Here is a 21,731-nt window from a genome sequence, read left to right on the forward strand (position 1 = left end):
CAGAGTTCCACTCCGAGTGAGTGAACCTGAGCCTTCTGTGCTAAAGCACTTGTTTGAGCATTAACAAACCCACATGAGACCCTGTCGTGCTAATCTTCCCTGTCAAACTTGACTGGATTTAGAATCGCCATGGAAACACACCTCTGGATGTGTCTCTGAGGATATTCCCAGAGGGGTTCAGCTGAGGAGGGAAGACCCACCCGGAATATGAGCAGCGCCATGTCGTGGGCTACAGCTCTGGGCTGAATTAGGAAGGGATGGAGTTGTGGAGGTGTCTCAGCAGTTAAAGCACTTGCTATCCAAGTAGCAAGAGCAGGAGTTTGGATCTCCAGAAGCCCTTCTGAATTCCAGGCGGGCATGGTGGCCCACCTGTAGCTCCAGTCTCTCGGGGTAGAGATGGGATCCTTAGAGGAGGCAAGACTAGCTTCCTCTATCCACAAGCTATCTACAAGCTCTGGGTTTAAGAGATGCTGCCTGGATGAATAAGGTGAGAGGAATCAAGGATGATCCCCAGCATCAACCCCAGGTCTCCACAGGCACACACATACACACACACCCACATGTGCCCACACATTAAAATAACATGCGTACACACACATGAAAAATGGAGGAGGGGACAATGTCAAACTGAGCACTTACATTTGTCTCTTTCTCTGCTTCCTGACTGTAGGCTCAATGGCACCAGCCCTCCCAGGTTCTTGTGGCTGTGACTTCACCAGCGTGGTATATTCCTTCTTAAACTGTAAGCCAAAATAAATCCTTTCTTTCTTAAATTTTTTCTTGGCAGGTATTTGGGCCCAGTAATGAGAAAGTAACTAGTACACACCCTGACTATATGCTGGGCTGAGGGGCCCAAGAAATGGTAACCCTAAGATCCTGGGATACTCACACAGTCTGGTGAGGGAGGCAGAGTTGAACTTCAATACCTCTCCTGGACAGACATAGGGATACAGAGAACTTGGCAGCAAGGTGTAGGGCAGAGTCATGGGAGGGACAGGCATCTGGGCCAGCACAGCCATGTGCCTGACGCTCAGCAAGAGGTAAAGAGGAAGAGCCTCGGCTGCACTGGGTTCAGGAGCAAGCACAGAACAGGTCCAGGCACAGTCTTCCAGGCTCCACAGAAGCCTCAAAGGGACATGACTGCCTCATGAAACATCACTGTCTGGGGGGCACCTGTCACAGGGCCCAGGACACAGTTGCCACAGGTGCACCCCACTGCCTTCTGGCACACAAGCGACAGGTAATGAGGAGCTCTGGGGCATGGTAAAGGAACAAAGGGCAACTCTAAGGCTCACTGGGTCTGAAGAAACAGACCCCCCAAGACTTTCTAAAAGTCCTGAGCAACAGATCCTCGGTGTGTACACAGATTTTTTTTTTTATGGCAGTGAAACACTTTTTGACAACTCATGAAAGGGACCCCCTAGGAAGGACCTTATGAAAGATTATTATCCTATGGAAGGCTGGGACAGTTCACACTGATTCTCAGTTTGACAGGATCTAAAATCATGTAGGAGACCCATCTGTCTATGAGGGAGTTTCTGCGTTGGGTTAAGACTCACCCTGAATGCGGGTAGCACTATTCCATGGGCTGGGGTCCAGGACTGAGAGAAAAGGAGAAGAGAGCTGAGCATCAGCACCGGTCTCCCTCTGCTTGCTCACTGCATTTACAAAGTGACTCAAGCTTCCTGCCATCACGATGTCCTGCCGTGGCGGACTGTACCGCAGACTAATTGTACAGAAATAAGCCCTGCCTTCGGTTCTTCTGTTGGCTATATTGTCATAGCATGAGAACAGTAGCTAATACAGAGGCTCAAAACCAAGGGCACGCAGGGTTCAGCTAAGGTCTTCATTACCCAAGCACGCTGACCACCGTTTCCTTTTCAATGGGTAGAATGAGGTGGGGCTTCCAACCTACACATGCGCACTTGGGGCCAGGGGCACCAGCTCTGACCAGATACACTGAGGTAGGTGGCGTCTCTAGAGGCCCTGCTCCATCTGCCGCTGAACACAGACATGCCTGTTTTCTTACAGCGTCTATTGGGAGTCCCACACCTCATGCTGCCTCCCAGCACATGTCCTCCCAGGCCTCACAGAAAGGCCATCTATGGTACCTGCCTCCCCTAGAGCAGGCTCAGCTCTGCAGACCAGTGGCTGGACCCAAGGGTGTGTATTTTTCCAGCATCTCCTCTGTTGACCTTTAATGGCACTGTTTGCCCAGCTTCCCAAACCATTAACTTCCACCTCCCAGCAGCCACACATCAATTAACAGAGGGTCTGCTCCAAGCCTGAGCTCCTGAACACAATTAAGCGTGACAGTCCACAAATAAGAAAGAACTGGAGAATTAATTAAGGTCTAAACAAATTAATTACCAGTCCCCAATCGATTCTGATGCCAGCACACATGCTCCCAGGCTCACCTTCTTTCCTACCGTCTTCATGTATAAATAGAAACCAAGATCTCCCACATGACTGCTGTTCTAGACCAGGGCAGAGTATTGTGGGTACAGAAAGACCCCCTGAGAGAGAGAGGTGGCTGCGGGGAGCATCTGGGGCTTGCTTCCTTGCACTTGGCACTCATGTGCACTATGAGAAAAGTCAGGGCAAGTTTGGAAATGGAATGCTCACTGCAAGACACTGCCTAGCCTAGCCACCCCCAAAACACACCTAATTTAGTTTCTCAGCTCCAAAGGCAGCTTTCTCCACAAGACTGAGTCTGTCTGGGTGGGGGCTGGGAGATCTCTGCTTTGGGTGCAAAGTATAGCTCAAAGTTAGAATTTCTGTAGAACGAGGTGGTACGCTCTGCCCTGGATCCCTCCCAGCACTGACTGAGGCACACCGAAGGGTGGAGGGACTGGGCATCCATGGGAGTTCTCAGCTCTGCAAACCTTGTGCAGGCCTATGATTGTTGAGGTGGTTACAGGGACCAAGCATTCCAGGCTGGGGTGGCTCTGTACACTGCAGAGCCCAGAGAAGACACAGCCTATCCGGCCTCCCAGGCTTTCCCTGGACAGGCATGTAGAGGAGCCAGGCCAAGAGGTGGGAAACACAGCAGTTCCTGGAAGTGTCCTTGTTCCTTGCTTGCCTGAAAAGAGAGGGGTGGTTGTGGTCTCTCCAGGACGGCCATCACTCACGGACCCTCTGGGATTCCATTCCTTTCTACAACAGAGTCCTCCCATCATGCTGATACCTTAAGGGGAAAAGAGCCTTTTACATGGTGAGGCAGGTGCTGGGCGATGTTCTCCCAGGCTCCTAACAGTGGCTAGCCAGCCTGCTCCAGAAAGCAAGAGGGAAGTGACTTAGAGATGCTCCATCCTGGTCAGGGAATGGAGGGACAGAGAGACCAAGTGCAGGGAGCAGATGATGACTTTGGTTTCACGGTGGTGATTACTGACAGGGAAATGAACAAACAGGCCCACTTCTCCCAAGGTTCCAGGAGTAAGGACTAGCAGCTTGCAAAGCACAATGTGTACAATCGGCTACAGATATAAGGGTTTCTGCAGAGGCTGTCCTTGGGTGGGAGCGATGAAGGCTCAGTACCAAGAAGAAGATGGCAGAGGAATCAGGCTAATGTTGAGAGGAGCAGGTCAGAGTCTTGAAACAGAGGAGAGGCCTCTACTCCTGAGGGAGTCCCAGAGAGGTTAATACCAGCTCAAGGTCACACAGCACAGTGGGGGCTGGATGGGGTTGGAACAAGCCACTGGCAAAGTTCTTATCTGAGGCTTGCCCCCCATCCCCCAAGTCCTAATTATACCTCAGTGGAGCCTCCGATCCAGTCTAGGCTGCCTCGGACCCTGGTGGCTGTAGACAGCCCAGCTACTGAATAGCCACACTTGTTACTCAATTAGACCTCATGATGAAGTCAGCTTTAAAGAGTTATTTCATTAATGGCCCACGGCAGAAATAGCTAAGAGTTAATTACAACTGTGGAGTTGCTATAGCAATTATCTGAGTTGGCTTTGCCCCACTGGGTGTTTGGTTCTTGGAGTCTATTAGCCACTGGGCATGGAGGGAGTGAGTCCTCCCCATTCTGTAGGTACTCCACAATACATCCCTGTCAATGGAGCTGAGTCTGTGGCCTCATGTGCAGCGGTGGGTCATAGATGGAGAGTGCCAAGCCTATATATCACACACAGGAAGCTGAGGCCTGAGGGGAAGGTCAGGTCATGGCCATGAACCTGCTTCTGACTCAGCTCTTCAGACTGAGCACTGACATCAGGAAGGTCACAGAACCTCAGGCCCTGGGCTAGGCCAGCCCCGCACCTTTGTCCTCTGGCAAAGATTCTGAGAAAAGAACTCTGCCGTAGGGTTCTAGTTTTCGTGTTCACTTCTTTGAACAACAAATGCTGAGCTGCTTTGTTCTGTATCTACAGTTATTTAAAACAAACAAACTGAACAATGGTCTCCTTTCCTGAAACTGGGTGCTTCTTCCTGAGAGCCAGGCCAATCTTAGCATCATCCTAAGGGTGGAACAGAAACTGTGAGTTAGCCAGGTGGTGGTGGCTCACACCCTTAATACCAGCACTAAGGAGGCAGAGGCAAGTGGCTCTCTGAGTCCAAGGCCAGCCTGGTTTACAAATTAAGTTCCAGGACAGCTAGGACTACATAGAGAGACCCTGTCTCAAAAACTAACAGTTGTTCTGTGGCCAGAGGCCCCTCTGATGGTCAGATGAAGACCAACCAGCCCTCTCAGATTAATGTTTCTACATGTATAAGCAAAACTCAAAGGATTTATAAAGAGATTAAAACAAGTTACAAAAAACTTTTATTGTGATTTAATAATAGATGCACTTTTAAATTTATTTATTTACTTACTTACTTAGAGGAAATCAGTTCTCTCCTTCCACCATGTGGGTCTTAGGAATTGAACTCAGGTTGTTACCTGTAGCCCAGGCTGGCCTCAAGCTCACTATCTAGCTAAGGATAACCTTGGACTTCTTCTGTCTCGACCTCTCACATGCTGGTATTATAGATGTGTATTCCCAAGGTCAGCTAATAATATGCCTTTTACCTGATTTCAAACAAACAAACAAACAAAAAACAAGATGTAGCAGTTAGAGCATCATATAGATTGCTCGGGCTCTGAATAATCCTGCAAAGCACCATGGAGTGACTTGGGTTTTCCGTTGACAAAGCCCCAAATCCTGGCTTTTACTATTTGCTGTTGTGATACAAGGATCTCTTGGTTAGGGTTTATTGTGACTATTTTTCACAATTCACTGCAACCATTCTGTCTGTTGGTCCTCACGAGCCGGGAGGTCCATGCTTGGACTCCCCCGCAAACTGGGCTGAAGGTGTGGCTTAATTGAAAAGAGGGCTTGCCTGGCATTCAGGGCACACTGGATTAGATCAACAGCACCTAGTAAACCAAGAGTGATGTGCACTTTTCATCCTAGCACTGGGAAGGTGGAGGCAGACCAACCACAAGTTCAAGGTCACAGCAAGCTTGAGGCCATTCTAGGATAGATGAGACATTGTCTCAAAAGAAATGAGCAAACAAAATACCTCTGTGCTAAATCTCCTGGGAGTCTGAGGCTAGCCTTGGCTACATAGTGAGTGCCAAATCAGCCTAAATTACAGATTGAGATTTTGTCTCAAACAAACAAAGGCCTGGGGGTGGAGCCCAGTTGATAGAATGTTTGCCTTGTGTGCATGAAGCCCCCAGGTTCCATCACCAGCACCACAAAGCACAACAAACATGCAACAATTTGTACTAAAGCTGCATTTTATACACTGAGCTGGTGGGCAGGTCCTGCATTCCTTCTTCTGTCTGTGTGGATTTTAATCTCCCAGCCAGGAGTCTACAAGCATCAGAGATAGATGATGTGGAAGGACCACCCTTCACAAAGGCAGCACACACACACACACACACACACACACACACACACACGTGTGCAGATCTTACCTACTGCAGGGAAGGGCACAAATCTCTGCACGAGAAGGCGAGTGGCTGGGGTGAACTTGTTTGCTTTCTGAACCAGCACATTAAGGCCCACCTAAGAAAGAGAAGAAAGAAGGTGCATGGCGCTGCAAAGGCTTGTGGGAGGGAAAAGCAGAACTGGAGGGACATCCCACACCCACATGCCACCCTTCTGAGGCCAACTAGCCTTCCAAGGCCTCTAGCCTTTGCTGAGGTACCCCACCCTCCTCACAGGCCACACACCTGTTCCCTCAGGGCCAGCTCTGAAGTCTACAACCTCTGTCACTTTCTAGCATTGGGACCTTAAGCAGGTGACTTATCATCCTTTCTGCTTCACTGCCTGGTGGTAGAGAAAGATAGCTATTTCTACCACATTCAGGGCTTGTGATAAGAATGTATATAAAAGGCATGAGCTTGACACACAAGAGGACTCAGTAAGTGCAGCCATGTGACAAGGTCACCTCTCTCAGGCAGGCAGACCATTAATCCTGTTTCCCTCCTACCTCTTTCCAAGACTTAGTCATTGGCATCCCTGACTCTGGATCTCTGGGAGGGAAGGGCTGCAGGCCTTTTCTGTGTGTGCTCAGCACTAATTGCTGTATCTAGAAGCATATGCTTGGTGAGCCTGTGGTTGAAGAACAGGTACAAGCACCCAATGGAGAGGTGAGAGAGAGAGAAACCTTTAGGGGTCCTAACCTTTAGGGGTTAAGCCATCAGAGAAGACTATCTAGAAGAAGCTAGAGGAGCAGCAGGCATGGGGAGAGAGCTGATATGATCCAGGTCTAGCAAGCCCTGCCCTGATGGTCCATCCTGGAAAGAGGAGGCAGTGAGGGCCCAGGCAAGATCTGGCCTGCATTCAGCTCTGCAATCGTGGTGGCTTTGCAGGCTACCTATGTTCTTGGCCTGGCTCTGGACTTGGCCCTTTTGTCAGGGCGTTGGGAAGCCTCAGGACAACAGTGTCTTCAGTAGAACAGAAACAGTGGGCCCAGGCTCCAGCGCAGGGATGTGGAACAAGGGTGTACCAGCTAACCATCCCATAGGCAGCCAGCCACTTCTAATCTGGGCGCTCAGGGCTGCATGAATATCCTAACTGTCATGCTGGTGTTCAAAGCCAATATCCTTGCCCCTACTGCTTGCTTGAGGACAGCTGAGAGGCAGGAACTGAGTGACAGCTTCTACATATTTCAGTAATACACCAGGGCCTTTCTGAATGCCATCCTGGGTACCACTACTCAGAGAGAGCTTACCAAATCCAGGTGTTCCCAGCTCTCACTAACTGACTCACAAATGGGCTCTTGAGTCCCAGAAAATAAGTACAGAGGGCAAGTCTGGAAGGCAGAGCACACGATGCAGATAAGGAGGAAGAGGAATGGGCTGTCTAGTGATCTATATGCGTACTAATACATTTGCTTGGAACTGCTTTTTCTTTTCATAGTGCTGAGGGATGAATACAGGATGCCTGGTATCCTGGGCAAATGCTCTACAAGCTACACCCCAGCCACTACATGCAGTATCTTAACAAATGCCCCTTTTTCACCAAGAAGAGGCAGGCTGAGTGAGGACTAGTGACTTTGTCAAGGACAGTTATGTCCTGGCAGTTAAAATTTGGATTTGAACCTAGGGCCTGCTGATTCCAAAGCTTCACTCCCACTTTCCAACTGGCTTCTGTGATACTTAATACCATTAACTTGACAGAATCTAAAACCACCTAGGAAATAACCCTCTAGGTATGTTTGTAAAGGAGTTCCTAGATTGGGTTAAATGTGAGCTAGGGTCCTGGAGTGCATAAAAAGGTGAGAGCAGGCTGAACACCAGTATTCATCTTGCTTTTCCCCCTACAGTGGATGCAGTGTGACAGGCTACCTCCATGTCACATGCCTTCCCTGCCATGACAGTATCCTCAAACTGTGAACCCTTCCTTAGGTTGCAATGGAAAAGCAACTGGCACAGCCTCCTTCTGAAGGTTACAGCCTGATACCACCCAAACCATGGACCATGTGCATAACATGGGTTGGGGTCAAGGTGACCTGTAAATGGGAGGTATCATTTTTTAAGTACCCCTGTCCTGGCAGGTGGTAGGCCTAGGACACACTAAAATGGTGATGTATTGAAGCTAGAGGAAGCAGGAGCTGGGGAAAGGAACAGGAGGCTGAGGCTTCTCTAAGGCTGGCAGTCCCCTGGGACTGGGCAGGGCTGTAATGTAAGGAGGGGGAGCAGAGGGAGACCAGAGACACTTTCTTGTAGCCAATGCTCAGTTATGTTGTGCCAGCCTGAGCTGACCCCTCCTTGACTGGCCATTCTATCCACTGGTTAGAGCTGCCACTGTCTTGAAGGGTTGACCTAGCTGAGGTAGGAAAGAAAGATGGCCTGAGTCTCCGGTGAGCTACAGGAAGCAAGGCTTCTCTTTCTTCAGGCCTCTTACCAGCATCTCTGACCTGACAGTCTCCATGAAGGCTATTGGTCACAGAAGGCCCCTTGCCTCCTTCAGGAAGTGGCTGCGGTCCCACAGGTCCTGAGCTTGGGCATGGCCATGTTAGGAATTCGTGTGCAAATTTCTACCTTGTTTGTTTTCCCCCTCTGCCCAAATGGAGCCCCTGTTTGGTTAATTTCTGTTTTGTAGCTTATTTGGAGGCTGTTAAGGCAGACCCCAGGGGACCCTCAGCAATGGCTGTTCCATATCTCATTATCTTCCCTGAACCTGATTATTAGCTCTGATTCTTCTGATCGCTAGCTGCTGTTCTCGATGCGTTGTGTGCCATTAATGCCAGCTGGTTCCCTTAAACAGGACCTGCCATGCCAGGGAAAACGAGCTGGCATTCCGAGCCTCCAGCCACTTGGCTTTTTAATTTTAATGGGCTCCACCAAATGTTCCAGGCCAAAGGATGGCGAGAAACAAGAACAGACGGGCTTCAATCCCCAAACTGCAGCCCTCCCTGGATTCTTCCCAGGCTGTGTCTATCCCTGTCCAAGGTTCTGGGGGGCAGTACGGCTGGGTGTTGAAGGGGTGAGGGTAAATGGCTGTTTGCCTTCTCTGTGTCATTGGCACATACCCCAGGCCCATTACTGGTGGGTGGACAAGGCCTCCTAGTGAACTCCCAACTCTGCATGGACCTCTCTCCACTGTGTGATTCCCCAGCTCCCAATCCAGGCTTGGATATGCTGGCCTACTTTCAGATAGATAAGTGTTTCTTGCTAAATTTCACTCCAGAGAGGTGGGGCCTGCTATGTTTTTGTTTTATTTTATTATTTTTTTATACCTTATTGTTTTTGTTGTTTCAAGGCATGCTTTCATGTAGTCCAAGATGGCCTCAAATCAGCTACGATGACTTTGAACTCCTGATCCTCTAGCCTCTACCTGCTAAGGGCTAGGGTTACAAGTGTGTGCCACCACGCCCGGTTTAGTCAATGCTGGGATTAAACGTTTGATCTTCAAGCATGTTAGGCAAGTATTCTACCTTCGAGCTACACCCTAGTCAAAGGGACCACTCCACCTTTAAGAAAAGAGAATTGCATTAAAATTTTAAAATTTCACTTTATTTTTATTTATTCATTTATGTTTTTAGACATGATCTCACTATGTAGCACTGGCTGGCGTAGAATTCACTAAGTAGACCAGACTGGAATCAAATTCACAAAGATCTGTCTGTCTCTTCCTCTAGAGTGCTGGGATTAAAGGTATGTGCTACCATGCCTGGTGAATTCTTTTTTAAACTGCATATGTGTGTGCCTGTGTGTGGGCCTGTACGTGTGAGTTCAGATGACTGTGGAGAGTGGAAGGGGGCATCGAATGCTCGGGAGATGGAGTTAGAGGCAGTTGTGAGGAACCCAACTTGGATGATAGGAGCGGAACTTGAGTCCCCTGTCAAAGCAGTAAGTTTTCTTATCTGCTGAGGCACCTCTCCAGCCCCTAAAGCTTTCTTCTCATCTACATGCTGCACACAGAAACGGCAGGTCAGGTGGGAACCCCATGACAGAAAACCTCTACCATCATTAGCGGCACGGCCAACAGTAGCCTTGGTTCTTGCAAGGCCTTCGAAGAGACACGGGGAGGCTGATGCCAGCAGCCATCTCACATCTTCCATGGCTGTGTCCTTACCCTAGCTGGGCATGAAGCCCCTGGGTGACTCCCCTGCTGCAGCAGACCTCAGCCAGGCACATTGGCAGCATCCATTCCACTGCAGCAAAAGCTGCCTAACTGCCTCCCACTCCCCCAGGCGCCCTTACCTGCCACCAGCTGGAAAGCTCCCGAAGAGTTCCTGAACCTTCCTGACAAATGCTTCTCAAGCCCACAGGGAAGCCACTCAGCCCTCCCCAGGCAGCTTGACTGTAGCTCTTCTGCCTCTTCTCCCACTCAGCTCTGTTAGCATTCCCCGCCCTTCTCCTAAGCAGCTTCCTCCTCCATTCCCCCCACTGGCTTTTCAGAGAAGCCGTAGAAGGGGTCTTCTGAAAGTGAGTATTCAGACCAGAGAGAAAACTTAGTGGTCAAGGCACTTGCCGCTAAGCCTGACCACATGACACGTTCAATCCCCAAGGCCCACGTGTTAGAAGAAAACTGACTCCTGAAAGCTGACTGACTCCACCCTCCAACACACGCTAAAATTAAAAAAAAAGAAAGAAAATGGACACCAACCCAGTTCACAGCCTTCTCGGGTTCTCATCACATCCAAGGAGCCACAGAGCCTTAAATGACCTCACTCTGTACTGACTTGCAGGCTCCTCCCATGAACCAGTTCTCCCCACCCCCATCCCAGGGCCTCTGAGCACTGCTCCTGTTAGGCCTTCCTTTCAACCTCAGTGTCAGATCTCTCAGCTCAAGGTGCTTCCCTAACAGTTTCTGGAAAAGTTTAGAACTGGAAGTTTATGTGGGGGGTGGGGGAATGCATACACCCATGCATGTGCGCACACATGCGTGTGTGTGCACATGCTCAAGGGTGCACAAGCAGGCACACTTCCCTGTGAGTGCCTGTAGAAGCCTGAAGACGGCATGAGATTTCCTGGAATTACAGTTACAAGAAGTTGTAAACTGCCCAAGGTGGGAATCAAACTCCAGTCTTCTACAAGAGCAGCAGGTGCTCCTAACCAATGAGCCACCTCTCCAGCCTCACACTTGGCTTTTAATGTGTGTTATTAAATCAAGCTCAAGCCTTCAAGCTTGCATGGCAAGCATTTTTTACCAGTTCAGCTATCCCCCAGCCCAGAGATTTCTTCAGTCTGCAACTACATATGTCTTTGTCTTTTCACACATCTCTGAATTAAAATAATACATGCATCTGATAACTGAAAAAACACAGCAATATTTTATATCTGCGGACTTGAATAGGAAACCATCTCTGCCAACAGACACTGAGTACCAGGGCACAGGGCTTGCCTCTCCTAACCACCCACTGGTAAAATGAGTGTGGACTTACTGATGCTTCTAGACTAAATCAAAGTGAATGAGCCTGAGGCATGAAGGGGGAAAAGCCTTGCAAACCACTGCATCTGCCTTTGCACACAGCTTGCCCAGGTTTGTGGGCTACCTGAGATGTTCATTTCACACTCAACTGGGGAAGGAGGCCCAAAACTTCAAAGCACCAGGGACAAAACCTTGTGGGTGAGTAGGAGGTAGCTGGGGAAGGAGGGTGCCTGTGCAAGACACCGAGTCATGTAACACTGGGTTATCTGAGGGTTCTGCGAACCCTGCTGCACCTGCCAGTGGGGTCTAAGTGGTCCTGAAGAACAATGGAGGAGGGAGCATGCTGACAGGAATGACCTAAGACTTCGTGACTGGACAATAATGTGCCCAAATGGTCCTGGGTTTGTGTGGGTCCTGGAAGGCAAAGGGTGGGTCAGGAAATCACTGAAGTACCAGGAATGCCCACCAGAGGGCACATCTTTGTAAACTAAACCTGGCTACCAAGTGGACTAACTGGTGACCCTTCATGGTGCCAGCCTGTTGCTTGGCAATGCGCTCAGGGGCAAAGACAAAGGTGAATGAAATAGTTAGTCAACGGCCATTGCTCCTGTCGGCTCCAGCTGAGGTGGAGGGGATTATCTGCTAGGAACAGTGGTCATGCCTAATGCCTGAACTGTGTTCAACCGGGACCAGTTTGCTGGCTGTGCAGAAACCAATTATATCAGACCCTTGTTCTCCCAAGAACAGACACAGGGCTGCTTACTCAGGTCTGACTAGCCACTGTCACCACCATCTGCAGGCTTCTGGAACACTTCAGATTTGGCTGCTGGGTCTATGCTATGACCCCTCCAAACCAAAAGTCACTTGAAGGGAAAGTGGCATGACAATAGCATGGACCAGGATTCATGGGTACCACTGTGTCAGCTACCCTGGAAACCCTGAGAAAAGCAGAAGGGCCTGGCTATGCCTTTGCTGTACCAACCAGAAGGCAACCTGGGCCTCTTCCTGCAGATAAATGCTGCATCCAACATAAGAAGGACACTAGCAGAAAGGAGGTCTGTATTGTTCCTGAAGGAAAGCCCACTGCAGCAGAGGCTTAGCTAAAGTGAAGGATTCAGGGACAGGACATGAAAGTATCTCTTGTCATCAGGCTCCTGCCCCTGATCAGTCACACATAATGCCAGACCTGAGCCTTCCTCACCAGCCCCAGATCTATCCCCACCCAGGAACCAGTGATCTGTGGGTTGCATCTCCCACCTCCTATTTCTACCTAAGACCCTGCAATGCCCAGTGTGGGGTTCCTGGTATGGTGTTCACAAACCCTAATGACCACTGCTATCACTCTATTGTCACCATTATCTATGGTGACAGACATGTCTCCATCTTTCTATATGCCTGTGCTTCTGCGGCACTCTCTCTCTCTGGGGCATGCAGTCCTGTCTTCTGTTGTCTTTCTCTATCTGTCCCTTTCTCTATCTCACCCTGTGACTGAGTTAGTTACCTCAGGGTCAGTATTACCATGGTTCTCACTGCCCCAGTGCCACACACACACACACACACACACACACACACACACACAGCATCTTGAAATTCATGCCAGGCTGCAGCCCAGGCTCCTGCAAAGTGTCCAGCCCATCACAGACCTTGCAGCAGGAGTCAAGTGCTTGCTTGCTCTCTCCCTTCACAGAGATAGTGATGGCCAGCCCCAAAGTTTCTACACCAACTCCAGAATAAAACCACAAAGAAGACGGGAGAGAGGTTTCCTTTGTTAAAAGACGGCAAACTGTTAGGTTTTCAAAAATAACTTAAGATGGGATTTCTTTTTTATTCTAGAGCAAGAGCCCAGAAATTGCCAAATCTAATTGGGGGAAGGGACGGAGAGGCTTCTCACCCCAACAATCCTGCACCCAGCATGAGGCTTCATTTGAGGGGGATGGCTGATTGGTGAGGAGGTCCTGCTGGCCAAGGTCAAGGGTTCTCCTGAGAGAGACAGGGCTCTCAGACCCCACAGAGGAGGCTGTATCTCAGCTCAGCATAGTCCCTGGGACCTGCTCTCAGCCCATCAGGCCCCATCCAGCCACCTGCTTGTAGGGACTCGTTTTAATTAATGCCAGAACTGGCCCAACCACTGGGGCCCTGACACTTGTTTGCAGGTCATCTGCTCCTAACAGGCTCACCCTGGGAGGGGATTTGTCTCTAATTGAAGCCGAAATCAGTTAATGAGGCCGCAGGGCCTGGGGTTCCAGAGAACAAGGGGGAGGGAAATAAAACCAAGCCTCTGCCTTTGGCAGTTTTGTGATTTATACACACAAAAGAAAAGAAAGCAAGCTGCCGATTTTCCAAGTCAGGAACTCCACTCCATCTGCCCGAGTGAGCCCCTCGCTGTGTGAAGTCGTCAGGCAGAGGGACATGCCACTGCTGAGGCTCAGGCTCCTGGAGAGGAGAGGAGGGGCCTCTCAAGGCCAGCAATCAATCAGCAGCCTAATTAATAGGTATTTATGGCACAGGGCTCCATGGTTCCCTGTGTGGGGTATGAGACAGATGCCTGTCCCTAGCTAACTTGTGATCCAACTGGGGACAGTGCGAGGACAAGGTGTGACTGAGTGTGGGAAGAACAAGAAGTCTCTGGGTCTTAAGGAAAATATCCTCTGGGGTAGGGGTGGGGGAGATCTGGGAGCAAGCAAAGAAGAGGAAGCAGAGGGTGTCCCCAACTGTGCAAGCACAGCCTGGGGTGAAGCCCCAGGTCCCAAGTCTCTGCCTCATTCTGTATTTCTCCACCAAGTAATGAGTGAGGTACAGGCCTGGAAAGTGTTGGGATCGAATAAATGGGACTCTCCCCTCCCCCACCCCAACACACACACCAGTAGAATCCTAAGGGCTGGAACTTAGAGAGGCCAGAGTTTCCATAAGTAGAATTCCTGAGCCCCAGACCCAAGGGGAAGATACCAGGGCAATGACCTCTTCACTGTATTGGCCCCTCCTCCCAGGTCCTGCTTCACCAGAGCATCTCCAGGAAGGGAAAGGCTGGTGAAGCAACTGAGCCAGGGAGGCTCGGACCTCCTCTTGCAAGAGGGTGGTGAGTGAGCGCTCTGGCCTCTCAGAAGCCCTGGCCTCATCCCAGCAGTCAGGAAACCCCACTTTATCTGACTCTCAGCCCTGCAAGTTCCCTGCAGGGCTGCAAGTCCACTGTGCAGTTTGGCAGTTTCTCCACAGTGAGCCATCTACACAGCTCTGGCTGCACATAGCTTCTATCTGGCAGCAAGGCATAGGACTCAGGGAAAGAACGAGATCCCAGGCACAAGAAGGGATGCCCCACTTAACAGCTATTTGGAGATGACTTGGTCTGTGTGGGAGTAAAATGAAAGAGGCCATTTGAGGACAGCCCCAAAGCTCTACTTTAGAAGAACAGCAATAGCAATGGCTGTGTAGGATGAATGGTTTATCACACAGTGTGTACAATTACGTTTAATGACAGAAGAGATGAGGAAAGGGGTGCTATCAAAAGATTAGTATATGTAAATTCTTTCATTGTGTTGATTTGCATTTTTTCTTTTTAATTTTTTTACAATCACATGATGTGTCTGTGTGTGTTGTCTACATATATGTGTACCATGTGTGTGCAGCACCTGCAGAGGCCAGAAGAGGACATCAGATCCACTAGGACTAGAGTTATAGATAACTGTGAGCCACCACATGGCGCTGGGAGCTAAAGCCAGGTCCTCTGGAAGAACAGCCAGTGCTTTTGACTGTCCAGCCATCTTTTATGTTAAGACTGGGTCTCGTGTAGCCCAAGCTGTCCTCAAACCCATTATATACGTGGAGATGACTTTGAGCTTCCGATCCTCCTGCCTCAACCGCATAAGTGCTGGGTACAGATATGAACCACCACAACCTGTTTCATGTGGTGCTGGGCAATGGAAGCCAGGGCTTTGTGCATGATAGGCAAACACTCTACCCGCTGAGGTGCATTCCTATCCCTGTTTTGTACTCTTCCTTTTCTTAACAATTGATGAATTTGTTACGTTATTAGTGACAGATGACAGTTGTGAAAGGCACTTTACTGTGTGGAGTTGGTTATAGGAAGCCACTCCATCGGAGATCCAGAAAGTGCCAGAAAAGGGCAGGAGTAGAAACAAGGTTAGACAAGGCCTCAGAAGCTTGACTCTTCACTCTGCCTGTGGCCCATGCCAGTCTTTGTTGCCTGCTTGCTGCCCTGACCTGGGAACCATCAACCCCACTCTCACTCAGGCAATTTGTAAATTCCTGTAACAAATTCCAGCTTTATTCGCACAGGACTGCAAAGGCTCAACATGAGGCTGACTTGAAGAACTTTATAAGCCTTCTGGAGAGGCTGGACAAGTGACCCTCCAACCAAGCCCAAAGAGATCACACAGAGGTAGCGGTATCCACTCCATACCACTTCCACTGGAAGCCAACAGCCCTCTCTAAGTGCCAAGTAAAGAGCAAGAAACACACACACACACACACACACACACACACACACACACAGCCTTTACTCATGAAACATCACTGTCTAAGGACCCCTAGGTCAGTTAGGGAGAAGAAATTCATGAGTCTGGGTCCAGGAAGTGTAGAAGCAGTAAAGTGGGAGTGTAGCAGCCATAGCTTCTGAATCAGAGGTTGCTCCACAGAAAAGACTACACTGGGAAGACAAATAACAAAGCTGCTGTAAAGAGAGTGCTGGATGGATGGCTGCCCTCCCTGCCCTGAATTTCATGCCTCCATCCTCCCCAATGCCCTGGAGTGCCAACTTCTGTTCTTCCTATCAGAGCTTCCTCTCTGCCTAGAAAAGCGGCTGGTCATCCCCTTGCAGACCCCATTCCCCACATCCTGGCCCATCCTGGCAGCAGCCCAGTGGGGTAGGGTAGGAGTTACTCACAGCAATGGAGACGGCACTGATGACAGCTCCCAGGTAGCCCTGGATGAACTTGGATGCAGGTGAAGGCTGCAAGACAGGCAGAAAGGCAGACACAATGGTGTCCAAAGCTGCAGTGTTCTGCCGTGGCCAGCAAGAAGCACTCCCTTATGAAGCCAAAGGGGCAGCCCCCTCCCCCCATAACAACCTTCAAAGCAAATTATACAAGACAAGGGCAGATATAACTGAGCCCCTTTACTTCTACTCTGTTCGAGAAAGATCTGGGCAGACACTGCTGCCTGGAGGTGGGAAATGACGAGGCCCACACAGGCCCTTTACAGCCAGGCTGCTCAGGGTCCCATTTAGGAAGGCTGTGGTGTGACCAGGTGTTTCAGCCTGGCACGCTGTCTGTGTGGGATAGCATTGCCTCAGCAGCTGACAGGAGCCATACAGGTGAGACCTGCAGGAGAGACTGGGTATGCAGGGTTAAATGAAGGGTTGTCCTTAGAGTCTCCAGCTCCTCAAGTTCCTACTGCAAAGGCCAGCTTCTAACTCTGCTCTCTTTGCCACTGATAGAAGATATTAACAACCCCTCAGAGAGGAACCTAGATTCCTCTGTATGCAAGAACAGACCAGAAAGAAAGGAGGCCTTGTCAGATATCAGCTTGTGTGACCAGCAACCTAGGAGCTGAGGACACTGAGCTGGCTCCTAAGTGAGTTCAGCCTAGGAAAGTTCAGTCCTCAGGATCCAATATCTGAGTGCACTAGCTTCTCTAGAAGAACCCAGAAGCCAGAATTCGCTCCTACAAGCCTCCTTTATTTTATCCACCTTTTGCCTTCCCAGAGGCCCCTGCTGACCCATGCCAAACAAGTTGAGCACTGCTTGCCTCTGGGAATAGTAGCATAAGCAAGCACCCAGAGAGGGCAGTGCTTGGTACCAATGGTGGTGGTGTGTCATGTTAGAGAAAATGACCAGGTCACTCCCACCTGAACCTTCCATGAGCAGAGGGTGGTAGCACTCACCTTGGTAGCATTGCGGTTTGCATAGTTGACACAGGCGTTATGGCTCTGGTTCAGCCACTGAAGGCAACAGGGAGAGAAGTGAGGAAAGAAGGTATGGTCACCTCCGTGGAAGACCCCACCTGCACCCCTGCCAGAAGTCATGGGAAACTGTCTCTATATGTATCCAGAGATGAGGACACTGAGGTGACTTTTGGGGACACAGTGCTCAAGATGCTGGTCCACTTGGACTCAAGATCTGAATGTACGGACTGTCCCAGAAGAACCTGGAACCTAGTAGAATTTACCTCCTACACAGCCTCCTTTATCTGACCCCTCTTTTCCTGCCAGAGGCTCTGTTAGAACCAGCAGGTGTTCCTTGCTGGTTAGCATGACCAGATTTAGGTAAAGCTGATATCAGAATGAGTTACCACTAACATGCCATCATTTTCCAGGTGACGGTACCAGGCCCCTTCATCACCTCCATCTGAAGGTTAAGTGACACAAAACAGCTGGCATCACACTGAGGTGTTGGGGGCCTTTTCAGCAGAAACAAGGTCTTGGTGGTACAGGGGAGTAGGAGCCCTTGACCTAGGGACCTGAATGAAGCAGGAGACAATGGGGGGAGGAAGGTCCACACCAACATTGTGTGTGTGCACACTCATGCGTGTGCATGTACCTGTGTCTTCAGGAGCCCTCTGCACAGACTCTTACCTGCCAGAAGACAGTGGATGCCAGTGTCTGGTTGGGCAAGAGAAGACCCACTACCTAGGAAAGGGAGAGGAGTAGATTGAAGAAGGCAACATAGATGCCCAATGCTCTTGTTTTGTTTTGTTTTGTTTTGTTTTGTTTTGTTTTGTTCTGTTCTGTTCTGTTCTGTTCTGTTCTGTTCTGTTCTGTTCTGTTCTGTTCTGTTCTGTTCTGTTGAGACAGAGTCTCACTACATCCATGCTGACCTGCATTGTACTATGTAGCCCAGGCTGGATTTGAAGTCATAGCAAACTTGCTGCCCCAGCCTCTTGAGAGCTGGGATTACAGGTATGTATCACCAGACTATGAGTCTTCAAAGCGAAAGATGGATTACAGGGAACTAGAAGTGGAGGCACAGTGGTGTGGCCTGTTATGTATGTGCACAGTGACACCCAGTAAGACTGGGCATAATAAAAACAAATAAAGTATAGAGTTACATTATAAAAGAAAAAATATAGTTGTCTACCCAACACACACACACACATATACTCCCATGCATGAAGCATCTGTAGTTAGCAGGATTAGTTGTGGATTTCTATGAAAGTCATTCTAGATTACCTTCTTATAGTCTTATGGCTTCAGCCTTTTTCTTAACAATGAATTTTATTTATCTCCATAATTGGAGGGAACAATAAAAACAAGTGAGCAGACAAAAGGAACCTTCCCCCTTCTCCTCAAGTAGACTGAACCCTTTTCCTATAGGATTTTTGTGAGAATTAAATAATCTCAAAGACCTTCAAGAGATCATCCATACATAGAGTTTTGGGAAATGTGTCATCACTAAGCCTTCATCAAGAAACTGGACAACTACGGTTGTCAATCAAATGACTGGGACACAGGAGTTTAATAAACAGTAGTTTCCATGGGAGTTAGACTGTCCCCCAGGGGTCATGTTCTAAAGGCTGAGTCCATGAGGGCACTAGGAAGCTCACCCCCAGGTAATTAGTGGGGACAGCCTGAAGGAAAGTAGGTCACTGGGCTAGTACCTCTGAAGGCATGTCCTGTTTCTAGGCATTTCCCCTCATACACGCTGGCTGCCTCCTGTCATCATGAGGTAAGCTGCTTTGCTCAACCATGGATGTGCCCCTAGCCACAGTGTTCTGCCTCATCACAGGCCTAGAAGCAACAGAACCAAGTGACCAGGAATGAAGCCTCTGAAACCATGAGCCAAATTAAACCTTTTTCTCTCTTACATTGTATTCTGTTACAGTAATAAGAAGCTAAAACACTGAGTGAATGAATGTATAAACAAATATACTAATTTTGATTTATGCCTCAAATCCAAATAACACCTGGAATATAGACTTGCTGGCTGCCTTTTAAAAACATTTTATCATTTATTTATGTGTATGTATTTCTGTCTTTGTGTATACCTCTGTGCATGGAGGCTGGAAGCAGGCACTGGATCCCCTGGAGCTGGAGTTATGAGTGGTTTCATTCACTTGATGTGGGTGCTGGGAACTGAACTCAGGACCTCTGGCAGAGGACCAAGTGCTGTTAACCATTAAGTCAGCAGTTCTCAACCTTCCTAACACTAAGACCCCTTAATACAGTTCCTCATTCTGTGGTGATACACAATCATAAAATCATTTTTGTTGCTACTTCATAACTACAATTTTGCTACTGTTATGAATCATAATGTAACTATCTGTGTTTTTCCCATGGTCTTAGGTAAAAGTCACTCAACCCCACAAGGGCTCATGTCCCATACATGGGCTGAGTACCTCTGCATTAAGACATTTCTTAACACACACAAACACACACACACACACACACACATCCTTTTAAAACAGTCTATGTGTCCTAGGATGGCCTTGTACTTGCTGTGTACATGAGGATGATCTTGAACTTCCTGTTCTGCCTCTACCTCTCAAGTGCTGGGATTGGAGGAAATAGAACCATGTTTGGGTGCTAAGGATTGAACCGGGGTTTGTGCATGATGAGCAAATACTCAGTTCTCCAGCCCTGACTGTGTGTGTGTGTCTGTCTGTCTGTCTGTCTGTCTGTCCATCTGTCTGTCCATCTGTCTGTGTACATACACAGACACCAAGGCTCATGCATTTGATGGTCAGGGACAACTTTTAGGAGTCAATTCTCGTTTTCATCTTATTGTGAGGTGAGGTCTCTTTTGTCTCTGTCCCTGCAGTGCATACTTCTGGCTAACTAGCCCATGAGGTTCAATTGCTTCTCCCACCTCCACTTCCCATCACACTGTGGAAATGGTTATATTATAGATGCACACAGCTGTCTCCAGCTTTTTACACGGGTTTTGTGGATCCAGACTCAAGAATCTAAACACAGGTGACCAGGCTTGCACGGCATATGCTTTACCCACTGAGCGCCTCCCTGGCCCTTTTGCTGTTTTCCTGAGACGGAGTGTAATTTAGCTCAGGCTGGCTAGGAACTTCCAGTGTAGCTGAGGATCGTCTTGAACTCCTGATTCTCCTGCCTCTAACACGCACATTCCTGGCTTACGGACACGCACCACCATGGCTGACTGCTCTTGACTCTGGCTGTACCTTGGGCAGCAAGGACTTGTCTGAGCCTCTTGAGTTTACCTTTGGAGTGTTTGTGTGCAGAGCAACATCTACCAAGTACGGCTGCATATGGGGAAACTGTGCACAGCCATCCACATATTGACTTATTTATTATTCCTGTAGATAAAATGGCTCTTTGGCAAGAATATCTGCAAGGAACAAGTATAAACATTCAATACTATGCAGTAAATCAAATTCTAGACATCCTTAGCAGCATTAGTAAATCATGTTTTAAACATTAAAATGTTTTAAAACAGCGAACACACACACATTTATATTTATTGGCCCATATCAGTTTGAATAAAATTATATAATGTAAATCCATTCCACAGCTCCAAAGGGAGCTATGCAAAGGATTTTTCTTCCAGGATGGAATCTCTACTTGATTCTTTTGTGCAGTGGCTACTTAGGACAATGAACTGAAATCTTGTCAGGAGACCTTCTGCCTTAGCTGCAGCTCTAGCCTTGTGGTCTGAGGTTCATGATTTGTTTCTGGAGTTTGACCTTTCTATCCTATAAGGAAAAGGACTGACCTTGAAGGGCCTAGCTCAGTTCCACACACACGCACCCCAACCCAGTGTGTGTTGTGTCGGGTGTATATGAGGTACATGTGCACATAGGTACATGCATGTGGAGGCCAGAAATACCCTCCATCTGTATTTATTATTTATTTTTAACGTACATGTAAGGTGTTTTGCCTATAGGTATGTTTGTTCATCACGTGCACACAGTGCCTACAGATGCCAGGAAAGGGCTCTCCTGGGACTGGAGTTACAGATGGTTGTGAGCTGCCACATGCTGGGAACCTAACACAAGTTCTTTGCAAATGCAACCAGTGTGCTTAACCGCTGAGCCATCCCTTTCTAGCCCCACCACCTTCATGCTTTGAGACAGGCTCTCACTGAAACTGAAGCTCTGGCTAGCCAGTAAAGCTTCAGGGATCCACCTATGTCCACACCATTCCTCTACCACGCTAGGGTTACAAGTTTTTTCCATGGGTTCTGGGGATTTGAACTCTGGTCCTCATGCTAGTATAGCAGATTTGCAGATTTAACCATCTACCCCTCCCCCTGGCTGAGTTTAAAAGTCTATTCTTGGGTTAGTCTGAAGAGCTAACCCATCCTTTATGAAGTGTCTCCCAAGGGACCCAGGCATTTTTCCTTTTATGACCTCTGGTCAGTGCAAAGAGAAACTGAACCTAGACCTAGAGTGATAGAGGGATGGGGGGCACATATTTGCACACACATTAATGTCTGT

At 48.7% G+C, this 21,731-nt stretch overlaps 1 protein-coding gene across 5 annotated transcripts in view; it reads right to left on the reverse strand.

Moving 5' to 3' along the window:
- Nucleotides 1-21,731, reverse strand: part of Sfxn5 (sideroflexin 5) — a 116,962-nt gene that overhangs the window by 38,380 nt on the left and 56,851 nt on the right. For 4 of the 5 annotated variants that reach the window (XM_060383639.1, XM_060383637.1, XM_021634575.2 and 1 more), the window contains exons 7-10: nt 17,902-17,955; nt 17,212-17,268; nt 16,213-16,278; nt 5,903-5,993 (exon numbers count right to left, since the gene is read on the reverse strand). In XM_060383639.1, the coding sequence (XP_060239622.1) occupies nt 5,903-5,993; nt 16,213-16,278; nt 17,212-17,268; nt 17,902-17,955 (268 nt within the window). The remainder of the gene's footprint in view (nt 1-5,902; nt 5,994-16,212; nt 16,279-17,211; nt 17,269-17,901; nt 17,956-21,731) is intronic. The other variant, XM_060383638.1, reaches the window with a different exon arrangement.

Source organism: Meriones unguiculatus, chromosome 5 (genome assembly GCF_030254825.1).
Source record: "Meriones unguiculatus strain TT.TT164.6M chromosome 5, Bangor_MerUng_6.1, whole genome shotgun sequence".
Lineage (NCBI taxonomy): Eukaryota > Metazoa > Chordata > Mammalia > Rodentia > Muridae > Meriones > Meriones unguiculatus.